The following is a 14,592-nucleotide window of genomic DNA, read 5'->3' as shown; positions in this document are numbered from 1 at the left end:
GTTCACCTGCCCCCAGTCCAGGCCCTGGCACACAGTAGGTGTGCCACAAGACCTCCTCTGCATCTCCAGCCCTGCTTCTGGCTTGTCCCACCTCCCCCTCCCCCTCCCACGCTGCTCACCATACTCCTTCACGTCAAAGGCTGCTTTGAACTTCAGCTTGGCTGCACTTTGGTAACTGGCTTCGATGGTCCAGGTCCCAAAACTGAGGCACAGAAAGTTAGGAGAGATGGAGACTGAGGAGGACCCTCCCCCAATCTACCCCCCCCCGCCTCCTCTCCCCCCCCCCGCCTCCGGCCCTAGGGCTCCCAGTAGGGCACCTGATGAGCTCTGGGAGGTGGAAGGAGCTCGCGAAGATACCTCTGCTGGCCAGCAGATCCTGGCTGATCACAGTGATCCCTTCCGGGTTCTGCGGGGACAGCGGGCAGGTTGTTCATGCTCCCAGGCCCTCAGCACACGATATAACCCCAGTGCCTGGGACCCACCCTGCCAACAGGAGAGGCCACCTTGATGTCCAGAGTGAATGTCCTGGTCACAGGATCCATCTTGTGGTTCACAGTGAGCACCCGGTACTGAACTGGAGGAGGAGGGAAGATGCTGAGTGTTGCGTAGAGTTTGGAGAGGGCTGTAGTCATTATAATCTTGGGCAGTGGGGGGACCTAGGCAGGTGGGAGACGTTGGGCATTGGGGGAGGCTGGGGGGAGAGGCAATGTCTGCTCCAGGCCAAGTGCGCAGAGGCTGTACCCATGTGCTCAGGGGTGTAGATGGTCTTGTCCGTCTGGATGAAGATGTAGCCAGCATGGGGAGACACCAGCACAACCTTCTCCATGAATGAGGAGGTGGAGGTGGGTGCCCATGTTGCCCGGATGATGACATGCTGCTGCCCTGGTTGTGGGGGGTACACCAGGCTCTCGGGAATCTGGGGAGAGATGCCCACACTCCTCAGGCCCTGCTGGGGTCTCCATCCCTGGGAGCAAAGCCCTGGGCCAGATCCTGGGAGAGCCAACTGAATGGGGGCCCTCCAGCTCTGCCTTTGGGAGCAAGGTCGCCTCGTGTGGCTGTGCAGTTTGCTCCTGCACAAGGACATTGCCTCCAAGCGGAGATACAATCCAGTCCGTGGTCAGTTTTCCAAGTCACCAGCAGAGGGCGCCTTTATAATTAGCACAGAGGAATCATATATGACCTATATTATAGGCTAATGATCATGGCCCTTCTGGGAGCCTAGATGAAGGGATCTTGGATTTCTAAATGGACAGGACATAAGGGCAGCACTAAGTAGATCCATGCCTTGCGCCCATTCCCTCGCGCATCTAGTGGAAGTCCCCCCTAGAGCCTGCCACTCTCCGCCCTTGCTGCCGGCCTGGAGCCTCCCTTTGTGGCCACCCACGCTGGCCCGTCACTTACCATCAGGGCTGCCTGGCTCATGAAGTGGTTTTCTGGTGAGAGAGTGAGCTGGCTTCTGGCCACCTCTGCCTTCTTCCGGGGGAAGTCCCACACAGTGAGGTTCACCTCCAGGGTCCCGGTGAGGGGCTGCCCGGAGTCCGAGTGAGCCTGCACGTGGATGTTCTCAGGGTTGCCGACCCGCAGGACGCGGGGGGTCACCAGGATATACCTGCCGACAGACAAACACAGGGCCCAGGGGCCTCCAGTGGGGGAGGCAACGGCAGAGACCGACGGGGTCCCCTGCGGGGAGTCATGAAGACCACAGATGTGTAGGCAGGTTCCCCTCAGCTTCCCAGACTCACAGTGGCTCAGCGTGGGTGAGGGGGATCCCCAAGAGGAGCAGGATCAACCCCAGGGACCAGGGCACGTCCATGGCAGTGGGACGGTGATGTGGGCCGCCGGCCACAGACGCCTGTCTTCTTGTCCGCCCGGCTCTGGCCTGTTTGCCTTGGCCTGTCCTGGCTGAGTTAATATGTAATGGACATGGGAGGGGATCCCCAGAGACTCAATGGGAGCAGAGCGGCTGCTCCTCCTTCTCAGCCAAGCCTCCCCTGGGGGGCCGGGGACAGTAACAAATCCATTTCCCAATCACAGGTTGGAGCAGCCATAAGGCATTTAGCCGTGTAGCTCCAGGGCCCACCATAATGGAACATTCTGAGAAATGCACGGCTCAGATCCTTTTGCTCTTTAAATTAAAAAAAAATTATCTGTCTATCTATCTATATTTCTGAGAGGAAGGGAGAGGGAGAGGGAGATAGAAACATCAATGATGAGAGAGAATCATTGGCTACCCGCCTGTAACCCGGGCATGTGCCCTTGACCGGAATCGAACCCAGAACCTTTCAGTTCTCAGGCTGATGCTCTATCCACTGAGCCAAACCAGCTAGGGCTAAATCTATAGTTTTATTGATTTCAGAGAGGAAGGGAGAGGGAGAGAGGCATAGAAACATCAATGATGAGAGAGAATCATTGATGAACTGCTTCCTGTATGCCTCCCACTGGGGATTGAGCCTGAAACCTGGGCATGTGCCCTGACAGGGAATCAAACCCTGACCTCCTGGTTCATAGACTGACACTCAACCACTGAGCCACCACGACCGGGCTAATTAAAAAAAAACACACAGATATTTTTATTGATTTCAGAGAGAGAGGAAGGGAGAGAGAGAGACAGAAATCTCAATGAGAGAAACCATCCATCTGCTGCCTCCTGCGTGCCCCTCCTGGGGCATGTGCCCGCCCGGAATCGAACCAGTGACCCCCTGGAGCATTGGCCCGCCCTCCCTCTATGGAGCCACGCCTTTTGCTCTTGATCTTTCTGCACCCAGCATCCTTCTCCTTCTTTGCAGGAGACAGTTATGCTCTGTAAACTATGACCATTGTCCTTTGTCCCTAAATCATGCCAAGCTCTTCTGGGCTCCTTTTCCAAAGGCGAATTACACATATCAAACCGGGACAAAAACACATCATGCTTGAGGCATCTCTGGAAGAAAGCTTTCTCTGTTCGGAAATAATTCTCTCTGGCTGTTTAAAGGGCCCATTAAGGATGAAGGGCCGCTTTGTGGTGTCTTTCTCTCAGAAGCAGGCGGGGTTGCAGACAAGGTTGTCTGGTTTTTCCTTCTTCTGGGAACTCAGGGCTGCTAGCTTGGGGGAGGGGGTCTTCCCTCTTGGAGGGCCCCAGATCTCCCCAAACAACGATGATATACATTTATCCAACAAAGATTCATTCAGTGTTTACCAGGAGCCCAGCCCTACTTAGCATGCTGGGGACACAGCAGTGACCACAACAGACAGACTCTCTACTGGGCCGCAGGTGTGCCTTCTTCTTAAACCCCCTCTCCTTCTGTGCGTTAGATTCAGCGCGTGCTGACTTTCCAGACCATCCTTGCAGAGCACCGGAACCCCACGTGTGTCCGAAACAAGGGGGGCAAGTAGCTTCTAGCTATTGACTCCTCGGGCATTTATGGAGCACTTACTATGTGCCAGACGCTGTTTTACGTGCTCTGTGTACATTCACGTAAGTCTCACAGCCGTGCTGAAGTAAGAATTAGCACCCATTGTAAAGATGAGGAAACCGAGGCCCCAGGAGGGTGAGTCACGTGCGCTGTGGCACACGGATGAGCTAAGAGGACGGGCAAGGTGCTTACATCCATGGTAAACAATCTCAGGAAGCAAGGAATCAGCAGAATCAAATTAAGGCCTGGGTTGGTGAAGCAGGTGACATCTAACTTAGGAGGTTCTAGAACTTTGGTGTTCATCTGGGGTGGACCAGGCTCTTAGGGAATCTCCACCGGTTCTGGCCAGCTCTCCCTTGGCTGGAATGAGCCCTCTCCTTCCCATCTTTGTCCCACACCAGGTCATGCCCCCCCCACACCCCCTGTCCCGGGGCCTCCCAGGTCCAGGACAGGGTCTTGTCCAAAGGTAAGTGGCTCAGAGGTGCTAGCCTCAGTCCCTCCCACGTTCTCTCCTGGCGGGGCTTCCTCGGGCAGTTCAAGTGGCTCTGTCTTCCGAGTGGGGAACCTTGCCAGGTGGGCACATCGGAGCCTTTTTTGAAGCATGCTCCGGCCTGTGGCTCCCTTGAGCTTCTGTTTGACTTGGGGGTGGTCCCAGGAAGGGAAGAAGTGCCCTTGCTGGCTCAGGTAGGAGGTGTAAAGAGCTCTCAGCCGATGAACAGCAGAGGAGCAGCAAACACCGAAAGCAAACAGGGTGGGGGAGGTGCCTGTTGGGATATGACCTTGCCATCCAGTGAACAAACGGATGGAGACAAGAGCAGGTATTGGGCGAGCGAGTGGTAGCAGACACTCGCATCTCATACAACTGTTCCCCCTTACCCCACCCCACCCCACCCCAGATTCCCCCAAAGAAGAATGACAAGCCTTTGTCCAGTTACTGTGCATGAGGCACCTATTGTGTACCTGGCCTTGTTGTAGGCGTTGGGGACACAGCAGTGAACATGACAAAACTCTTGCCCTTTTGGAGTGGATAGTTTCTGTAGACACGTCCACCAGGACTGTCTCTCTCTTTTTTAAAAATTATGTTTTGTTGATTTCAGAGAGGAATGGAGAAAAAGAGTGAGACAGAATCATCAACGGTGAGAGAGAACCATTGATCAGAGACCACAACAGGGGCATGTGCCCTGACTGGGAATCGAATGGTGGCCTCATGGTTCATAGGTCAACGCTTAACCTCTGACCAGACTGGCCGGCCCAGGCTGTCTCTTTTTTTGTTTTTGTTTAATATTTTATTGACTTCTTACAGAGAGGAAGGGAGAGGGATAGAGAGTTAGAAACATCAATGAGAGAGAAACATCGATCAGCTGCCTCCTGCACACTCCCTACTAGGGATGTGCCTGCACCCAAGGTACATGCCCTTGGCCGGAATCGAACCTGGGACCCTTCAGTCCGCAGGCCGACGCTCTATCCACTGAGCTAGACCTGTCAGGGCAGGACTGTCTCTTTTAATCCTTTCAGCAACTTAACCCACGGCCCCATTTTGCTGATGAAAAAACCCAGGCACTGGAGGGTGAAGTGTCCTGCCCCAAATTTTGCAGCTTGGAAACTGAGGCACCGGGAGGTTGAGTGACTTTCCCAGGGTTACGCAGCAGCTCAGCGATGGAGCTGAGCTCCCAACCCGGGCCTAAGCGGGAGCAGGAGGAGGGTAAGAGGTGAGGAGAGCAGCTGTGGGCTCCACCTGCCCCCTCCGGCCGGTCATGGTCAAGTTCAGTCTCTCGCTCGGCCACGAGAGGGCGCCAGCTAGCCTCCGGCCTGACGCCGATCCATAGCTCCTGCTGGGTAGCCTCAGGCAGAGGCTAAATTAGCACCTCCTTAGAGATCCAAGAGCCAGTGTACCCAGTGGTCAGATCGTCCTCTCCCTGGAAGCCCGCGTGTGCAGCGGAGAGGCCGGCGCGGGAGGAACGGCCTTTCAGGGATGTGTGGTCTGTTTCCCTCCGCCGCCTCCTCCAGGGCGTCCAGCCGGGATTCCCGGGAAAGGCCGGGCTGGGCCCAGAGGCCAGGAATAATACCCATAGGAACACCACGACGAAGGGCTGTCATTTCTGAAACAGCTACTAAGTTCTGGCACTTTCTCTCCGGCAACGCCTCTATTTTACAGACAGGAAAGTGCTCTTGGTGGCTCAGGTAGGAGGTGCCAAGCTCTCGGCTCGGACTGTGCAGCCAGGAGGCGCCCAGCTTAGTCCCTTCCAGTCCCACCCATGGCCCAGGGCTAGGAGAGTCTCATGTTAACGTGTTAACTTACCTATTCATTCATTCATTCATTCATTCATTCATTCATCAGCTATTTGGGTATCTATCATGTGGTGGATCCTGGGGATACGGCTGAGCACACAGACAGCCATCTCCTCTCTGTGAAGTTGACATTCTAGTGGGTAGAGATGGGCAAGAAACAAACCGTGACTACAGTTGTAGCATGTATGTCAGTGATGAGAAAGGAAGTGGTTTAAGGGGATGGAGTGACAGGGTACTACCTGTGGGGGTCAGGGGGTCCTCTCTGAGTTGGTGACTTTGAGCACCTTAAGGATTTGGAGCGGGAAACCATGTGGCCATCTGAGGAAAGCGTTCCCGGCAGAAGGAACAGCCAGCGCAAAGGCCCGGAGGCGGGAGTGTGCACAGCATGTTCAAGGAGCGGCAAGGAGGTCGCGTTCCTGGAATGAAGTGGGTGAAGGGGAGAGAGTGGGAGGTGAGTTGAGACAGGTATTCAGGGATGAGGTCCTGTAGGAGACCTACCTGACGGTTGGTGATTCAAATCTAAGTAAGAGGGGAAACCATCGAAGAGTTTTGAAAAGAGGGGTGACGTTATTTTTCTGTTTTAGTAGAATCATGTTGGGTATGTCCTTTGTTACTATGACTTGAAATCCAAAATTCATCAGTACAGGACTGATTGCATAAATTATTGTTCATGGATATATATGAGAGAATCATTGATCAGTTGCCTCCTGCAAGTCCCCTACTGGGGATCTAGCCTGCAACCCGGGCATGTGCCCTCCTAGTTCACAGGTCAATGCTCAACCACTGAGCCACACCAGGAGGGCCATGGATATATTTTCCATTGATTTTTAGATAGAGTGGAAGGGAGGGAGGGGGAGAGAGAAGAGAGAGAGAGAGAGAGAGAAACATCAATTGGTTGCGGATCCTTTGGTGTTCAGACCAACGCTCTAATCCCTGAACTACACAGGCCAGGGCAGAATTGTTTTTTAAAAAAATCCTTTAATTATGTAAACCCTGCCCCCCCCCCAAAACAAACAAACAACCCCACCATTGTGAACATTTTACTTATTCAAAAGATCTTTTTAAGGCTCCCCTGGGCTGCTATGTGGAGAGTGGATTGTAGGGGCAAATGCAGAAGGCAGGAGGGGAAGAGGGCTGGTGCAATACTCCAAGGGAGAAATGACGGTGGCTGGACTAGTGTGGAGGCCACGAAGGCGTGCGATGTGGTTGGTTCTGAATGTATTTTGCGGGTCACGTTAACAAGATCTCCTGCTGTGAGGTGTGACAGAGAGGAACTAGAGAGGACTCCAAGATTTTTGGCCGGAGCCACTGGAGGAACGAACTTGTCTTTGTTACGATGGGGAAGGCAGGGGGATCAGGTATGAGTGTTGAAATAAAGGGGCAAAGGTTGGTGCGTCGTGGACACTCTTTGAATTGCCAATCTCTGTTGACTCCGTGGTAAACAATAAAATAGCAAGAGCATCCAGCTAGTTAATAACAGTTGTCTCCCCCACCCCCCACACTTATTTTTATAGCTGCCATCTGGATCGGTGATGCTTCTTCCTTAAATGCATCCGAAACTGACTCAGGGTGATTTAAGCTGCAAAGGAATTTATTGGCTGGATGCTGGGGGCTCATGCAATCACCAGCCTTGGAAGATAAAGAGGAACAAAGTGACCCTGGCTGGCTGGCTGGCTGGCTGGCTGGGTTGGTTGGAGCGTCATCCCGGACATCAAAAGGTTGCATGTTCAATTCCCGGTCACAGCACATACTTAGGCAATCGATGGATGTTTCTATCTCACATCGATGTTTCTCTCTCTCTCTTCCTCTCTTTAAAATAAATAAAACATATCATTGGGTAAGGATAAAAAAAAGGAAAAAAAGAAAAGGAACAAAGTTGGGGTGCAGGGCAGCAGCTGAGGCCACAGCTTAAACCATCGCCCCTGGAACCAGCCATCAGCTCCAGGTTTTGCTGTCAAGCCTGGCAATACACGGCTCCTGTCTCCTCGGCCGCGTGTCCTCGCGGATCCTGCCTCCTCTGGGCGGCCGCCTCTCGATTCTAAGTCATATGCATCTGCTGAGTGGAATGGGGCTTACACGCTCACGCTCTAGCTGCAAGAGAAGCTGGGAGAAAAGGGCCGGTGTTTTTTCACACAGCACGTCAATGAGTGGGGGGTTGGGGTTACTGTATGCCTCACCCACAAATGAATATCCAGTTCAGCTTCATTTATGGTGACTATGATGGCTTTTCCTTTTTTTAAAAAAAATATTTTATTGATTTTTCACAGAGAGGAAGGGAGAGGGATAGAGAGTTAGAAACATCGATGAGAGAGAAACATCGATCAGCTGCCTCCTGCACACCCCCTACTGGGGATGTGCCCGCAACCAAGGTACATGCCCTTGACCGGAATCAAACCCAGGACCCCTCAGTCTGCAGGCCGATGCTCTATCCACTGAGCCAAACCGGTTAGGGTGGCTTTTCCTTCTTGACAAAGAGAGCAATTTGTCTCCTAAGATGATTTAGTTAAAGGAGATTTTAGGAAGCAAGGAAATGTTGGACATAAAATTCAGGACGGTTGGAGACCTTGGGGGGAAGGCAGGCCGCGAATATCGATAATGTTCTCTTGGTGGTCTAGCGAGTGCGCCTTTTGCTCCTCTGCTGTCTGAGGCACATGTGTGACCTCGGCCAGCATCCTGGATGGAAGGGAGAGCACACTCAAGTGGGTCCATGGGGAGTCCTGAGGGGCGATTATGAAGGAAAGGGCGGGGCAGGGAGTCCTGTGGCGGCTGGCGCAGTGCCCTCTGCTGGCAGCTGTGGGTCCCATCTTCATCTTTAGCTGAAAGGGGCCAGGGGAGGGGTGGTTCTCCGGAGCTGGAGCTGCGCCTCAGATGGAGAGATTCTGTGGCTCCACTGAGGCCCAGTGGACAGCGCTGGTCTTTCTCCTCCCGCCCTCTGATCTACCCGGGCCTCCCATTGGCAGAAGCCAACACCACCGGGAGCCAAAGGCGGAGGGGAGTGGTTGAGGTACTGGAGGGGGGGGGCGGGTGAGCCTCCGGGGGCGATCCAAAGGCCTCCTGCATCTGTGCGCTTTATATGGCCTTTTGAAAATCAATTTCCAAATTGAGATGTAATTCACGTACCATAAAGCTTGCCATTTTAAAGTGCAGAATCAGTGGATTGGGGTATATTCACGCTTGTGCAACCATCCCCACTACCTATTTTCATATGTTCTTTTAAAGGTATTACAACATCGTTTCAAAAATCCAATAAGGAAGAGGAGAGAGAACTTAATTTGATAAAACATACGAAGTACCCCCCCTTCCTATCTCTCAGACGTCTCTTCCTAGGGCCCCAGACTCAGTTTCCCTTCTTCCAGGTCACTAGAGACCCCTGAAGACCGGTAGAAACGGAGTTGGACGGGCCTGGACTTGACGCCTATCCCTCTCCTCTGCTCCTGACAACCTCCGTTTCTTCATTTACGAACTGGGGAGGTTCTGAGTGCCTCCGTCTGAGGAGGCTGCAGAGCAAACATGAATGAAAACAATGTTGCCAAGGTGGTAGCTGAGCCTGAGCCACAGCAAAAACCCCAGGCGAAGAGGAACAGTGCAGGGGCCTGGACTGTTGTTCCGGCGCCATCGCTGCTAACCCTGCTTCACAGAAGGTGAGGCCAGGGCGTCACCTGCCCAGAGTCACCCAGAGTCCGTTTGCTCCCAGATTCACCGGAGGAAGGCCAGGAAACTTGGGATCATTTGTCGGGGACTCAGGCGGGACCCCTATCACTTTTCAAATCATTTTAATTGTGGTAAAAAGATACATAACACAACATTTAGCATCCTAGCATTTTTGTTTTGTTTTGTTTTGATAATTCTCACCTGAGGATATTTTTCTTATTGCTCTTTGGAGAGAGTAGAAGGGAGGCGAGGGGGAGGAGGGGTCGGGCGGGGAAACGCTGATATGAGAGAGATGCATCCACTGGTTGCCTCCTACGCATGCCCGGATGGGGATGTGCCCTTGACTGGGAATTGAACCAAGACCCTGCCTGTGCAGGCTGACACTCTAACCACTGAGAACACCAGCCAGGGCCCATCTTAATGTTTTTAAGTGTACAGTGCATTAGTGTTAAGTACAGTCACATTGTCGTGTAACTATCATCACTATCCATCTCCTGAACCCTTCATCTTGCAAAATTGAAGTTCTTTCCCCATTAAACACCGACTCCCCCTCCCCCTCCCTCCAGCCCCTGGCACCCACCATTCTACTTTCTGTCTCTATGCATTTGCCTACCGTAGGGACCTCATATAATTGGAATCCCACAGTATTTGTCTATCTGTGAAGGCATATTTCACTTAGATAATGTCCTCAAGTTTCATCCATGGCAGACACGTGTCCACTTCTTTTTAAGTTTGAGTAACATTTCCCTGTATGGATCGGCCACACTTGTTCATCCATTCATCCACTGATGGACAGCTGAGTTGCTGGTTTGAGTCATGCCGCTATGAACGTGGGTGTGCAAATACACACCCAGATATGAACTTGCTGGGTTATATAATAATTTTTCCATGGTTCAGGGAACTGCCACACTGTTTTCCATAGGGGCGGCACTATTTTACATTCCTACCAACAATGCACAAGGGTTCCAATTTCTCTACATCCTTGACAACGCTTATTATTTTCTGTTTTGTTTTTTGTTGTTGATATTAGGCATTCTAATGGGTGTGAAGCAGACCCTATTGCTTTTTAATTTTTTATTTAGACATAAGAAATTGAGCTGTATTAAATATTTAATATAGAGATTGTTAGTGGTTACAAATCTATATTTGGTGAAAAGCATATGTACATTGATGGCGTGTGCACAAACACGTTTTGTTGATGGAGTGTGTGTGACCAGAAAAGTCCGAAGACCCCCTGGTGAACCCAGCTCTATGCATGTGTGTATTGCAGGGATGGGGGAGGGCGGGGTGATGGAGGTGTTTGGATCATCCCTGTGTTCCCAGGCCCAAGATAATGAAATGCTGAGAGACAGACTGTCTCACCCTTCAATGTCCATGGACAATGCCCCTTCCTCCAGGAAGCCCCCCTGGCCTTCCCAGACGCAGCACCAGCTCCCTGCTTTGGATTCCTCAGCCCAGGGTCCTGGGTTCCTTCTCTCTGCCCCAGCCCTGACCACGAGGGTCTGTGCCTGGAGGCTGAATTTGCTGAATGAATGAGTGAGTGAGTGAATGAATGAATGAGTGAATGGCCTGTGTGGCCTCTGACCTGGGTGTGCACTGGGGTTGGTCTGGCTGTTCAGGAGTGGGCAGGGGTGGGCGAGGCTCACCCAGGCCGCACCCGGGTGGGGCAGCAGCCGCAGGCCAGGCAGCGGAGGCCCCGGCCCAGGAGGCCCGGCCAGCTGAAGAGCAGGTGGTGGGCCGATCGCACGTACAGGCGGCCGGAGGGGTCCGCGGCCTTGAGCGCGGTCAGGGCGCAGTAGCGGGCGTTGGTCTGTCGGCGCAGGGGGGGTCTGGCCGAGCCGATGACCTTGACGATGACCTGTGGGGTGGCGCCCTGAGCTGGGGCCTGGACGGCAGTTCTGTAGGGAGGGCCCCCTACGTACCTAATCCGCGTCTTGGGGTCCCCTGCTCACCTGGGCCACATCCTGGGGGCTCTGCCCCAAACAGCGAAAGAGCTCCCGGGACGCTGGGAGGTAGAGGTCCCGGAAGTAGCGCAGGGTGTCGGGGTCGGCGCCTGGGAACTGGGCGGCGGACACCTGCTCCAGCAGCTTCTCCTCAAAGGCCGTGCTGACGGGGCCGGGTTCCACCAGGGAGATGCTGGGGGCAGGGCGGGGGAGGGTCTGGTGCCCCAACACACTCCCACCCCATCTGTCTCATGACTGTCCCTCTTCCCTTCTCACCCCTCATTCCCCCTCATTACTTCATCCCTCCAGCCCCCATCTCCTCGATACCCCCTTTCCCTTGTCTGCCCCTCCCGCTTCCTCTAACCACCCCCCCCACCCCCGTTTCCCCTTGTTGCCCAAGGGCCCGCCTCACAAGATGTTGAACTGGAGCAGCTGGATGGCCAGGCTCTCGAAGAACCCTTCCAGGGCAAACTTGGAGGCTGCGTAGACGTCGTTGAACACGACACCTGAGAGGGTTGGAGGAAGGCCACCCTTTGGGGTCTGGGTGACGGGTTTTGTGGGTCCAGAGGGAAGGGGTCTTTGGGAGACAGACGAAGAGGGTTTGAGGGTTGGAATGAGGAGCTATCAGGGGGGCCAACCTCACGGGCGTATGGTATTTTGTGATGGGAGCACATGGGGCCAGGGGGAGGCTGTCCTGGCATCCCAGGTGCCACTGCTTCCCAGCCGTGCTCCCTCTGCCCTCAGCCCTCAGCCCTCAGCCCAGGAAACGCTCTAACTTCCCTCCATCCTCCTCCTCCTGGGGGCCACTTGGGTCTGGGATCCCAGGGCCCTGAGGACAAGTCCTGATCAGCCGGCCCCTTCTCAGTCCTGTTGAGCAGCCCATGGGGCTAAATGAGGGGCCAAAGCGCCCGCCCGATTGAAGTAAATGCAGCTTCTCTGTGGCAGGATAAGGAATAGGGCGGGTTCTCTAGGGGACAGCTGGGGAGAGGGGCAGATCCGAGGAACCGCCCAGGGGAGGAAGGGAGTCTTGAGGGGTTCGAGGAGGAGAAACCCAAGAGCATGGGTGGCAAGTAGGTGGCTTCCATTGCAGGCCCATAGCAGACGTCACTGTCAATCACTGCTCTCTCTCTGAGGAACTTCAGAATCCCAGACTTAGGCCTCTCTGTGGCCTGGTGGCCAGTGTTTGTCAAAGAGGAATCTCAGGCCGAAACCGGTTTGGCTCAGTGGATAGAGCGTCGGCCTGCGGACTGAAAGGTCCCAGGTTCGGTTCCGGTCAAGGGCATGTACCTGGGTTGCGGGCACATCCCCAGTGGGGAGTGTGCAGGAGGCAGCTGATCGATGTTTCTCTCTCATCGATATTTCTAGCTCGCTATTTCTCTCCCTTCCTCTCTGTACAAAATCAATAAAGTATTTTTTTTTTAAAAAAAGAGGAGTCTCAGGAGGAGCTCTGGTGTGAGTGTGTGTGTGTGTGTGTGTGTGTTATTGGGCGGTGGTTGGGAGAGATTTTGGAGGTGTTCGGAAGTGGGGATGGTGCTGGGATGTTGATGGCCATTGGCAGCAGCTATACCACCACTGCCTAGACCTGCACCAGGGCAGACATAGTTCATCTTTCCCAGAATTGTTCCTTCTGAGTCAGAATCCTTCTCAACATGGGCTCATTTAGAACATGAGTTAAAACCTATTTGCCATCCTTCCAGGTAAGGAAGGTCAGACACTGGGGGACTTCCCCGGGGAGGGTCCCAGAGCTTACCCTGCAGCCCCATGACACTGCTGACCACCACGATGTGGCCCTGCCGCCTCCTCTTCATGCCGGGAAGCACAGCTCTGACCAGACGGACAGCTCCGAAAAAGTTGGTGTCAAAGACTTTCTGCATGGTAGCTAGACTGAGCCCCTCCAAGGGCCCCACCAGGCCCACGCCAGCATTATTCACTGAGGGGGAGACGCTGAGGGTTACTCTGCAGTCCCCCAACCCTCCCAGTGTCGCTCCTCAGGGGACACTCCCTGAGTCACCCCATCTGCCCACTCCAAACCCAGGTCAGTCCATTGTATCTTGGGGGTGGACAAATGTGGAGCCTTGATGGTCTTCACATATAATTCAACGTTTGTTACAGGGGACCCTGAATCCTGGGAGGGGGGAAGGGCTGCCGGGAACAACCTCCACTTTAATGCATGAGCAATTGAACTCTGACCCCAATTACCTCAAAACAGCCATACCCACCCTCCTTAGACGTGGTTATGGAATCATGAGCTGCTTCTTCATCATGCTCCCTTCCCCAAATGATTCATCAAACCACATATGATGTTCCCCATGTGTGAGAAGTTTTCTTAAGTAAAATCTCTCAGACCTGAGATTTCATTTTATTTCCAGTATTCCCATTAAGCCTTGGGCTTTTGGCCAACTGGTCTACCCCTTCTGTTCAGGGTGAGAGGATACTGATGAAGCAAGAGAGCTGGTGCCCAGACACTGAGGGGCCTTGCTGTGATGAGGATCTGTGCTCAGGCCAGGGAGGGGGCGAGTGACCTCAGGGATTTTTCAGTCTCACCCAGCACGTCCACTTCTCCTCCCTGGATGCAGCTGAGACATTGGGCCACTGACTCATCACTGCACACGTCCAGCTGGGCCACAGTGAGGGTCCGACCCAGAGCCTCCCCAGCAGCTGCCTCCAGTGTCCCCTTCTTTCCCAGATCTCTCATGGTGGCCACCACTGGGGACAGAAAGCAGTTGGGGCAGGTACTGGCTCCTTTCCCCTAAGGATGGACTTGTACGGTTCTGTGGTCTTGCCTGAGCAGTCACAGAGGGATGGAGACCCACAGATTTGCACACCTACATTCACCACACATCCACAGAATCACACTTGTGTACATATCTTTACATGCTTATCCATCCATCCATCCATCCGTCTGTCCATCCATCCATCCAACATGTTTATTGAGCATCTACTACATATCATGTCCTATTCTAGGTGCTGACACTCTTGCATAAAATAAGATAAAGTCTATGCCTTCATGGAATTCACAGCCTAGTAGGCCAGACAATAAAATAACTATAAAACAGATTGCTTTGAGGAGAAATGCATAGACATCTAGGGTCAACATATCTGCTCTGTGCACATGCAGCTATGATATACACATTTACATCATCAGCATGAGTTCCAGCTTATTGAATACCTACTATGTGCCAGACACTGTGCTAAACAGTTATAAGTACCATCTCAAATCCGCACAGGAACCCTATGATCAGATCGCTAACGTTTTTCCAAAGATGGCCATGACATCTTTCATTGCATGTGTTCGTCTAGAACCTTGCTGCTCCCCC

General features: G+C 53.3%; 2 protein-coding genes across 2 annotated transcripts in view; both read right to left on the bottom strand.

Moving 5' to 3' along the window:
- LOC102766172 (complement C3) overlaps window positions 1-1,882 on the bottom strand; it is a 34,750-nt gene extending 32,868 nt beyond the window's left edge. The window contains exons 1-6 of the mRNA XM_006765815.1: window positions 1,743-1,882; window positions 1,402-1,609; window positions 742-916; window positions 504-574; window positions 318-406; window positions 120-202 (exon numbers count right to left, since the gene is read on the bottom strand). Coding sequence (XP_006765878.1) covers window positions 120-202; window positions 318-406; window positions 504-574; window positions 742-916; window positions 1,402-1,609; window positions 1,743-1,813 — 697 coding nt within the window. The 5' untranslated portion in view covers window positions 1,814-1,882. The remainder of the gene's footprint in view (window positions 1-119; window positions 203-317; window positions 407-503; window positions 575-741; window positions 917-1,401; window positions 1,610-1,742) is intronic.
- Window positions 1,883-10,384: 8,502 nt separating this feature from the next.
- RDH8 (retinol dehydrogenase 8 (all-trans)) overlaps window positions 10,385-14,592 on the bottom strand; it is a 7,029-nt gene continuing 2,821 nt past the window's right edge. The window contains exons 2-6 of the mRNA XM_006765814.2: window positions 13,820-13,981; window positions 13,026-13,205; window positions 11,688-11,781; window positions 11,285-11,468; window positions 10,385-11,190 (exon numbers count right to left, since the gene is read on the bottom strand). Coding sequence (XP_006765877.1) covers window positions 10,975-11,190; window positions 11,285-11,468; window positions 11,688-11,781; window positions 13,026-13,205; window positions 13,820-13,981 — 836 coding nt within the window. The 3' untranslated portion in view covers window positions 10,385-10,974. The remainder of the gene's footprint in view (window positions 11,191-11,284; window positions 11,469-11,687; window positions 11,782-13,025; window positions 13,206-13,819; window positions 13,982-14,592) is intronic.

Source organism: Myotis davidii, unplaced genomic scaffold (assembly GCF_000327345.1).
Source record: "Myotis davidii unplaced genomic scaffold, ASM32734v1 scaffold1439, whole genome shotgun sequence".
In the NCBI taxonomy this organism is placed as follows: domain Eukaryota; kingdom Metazoa; phylum Chordata; class Mammalia; order Chiroptera; family Vespertilionidae; genus Myotis; species Myotis davidii.
This window is presented reverse-complemented; position numbering and strand designations above follow the sequence as displayed.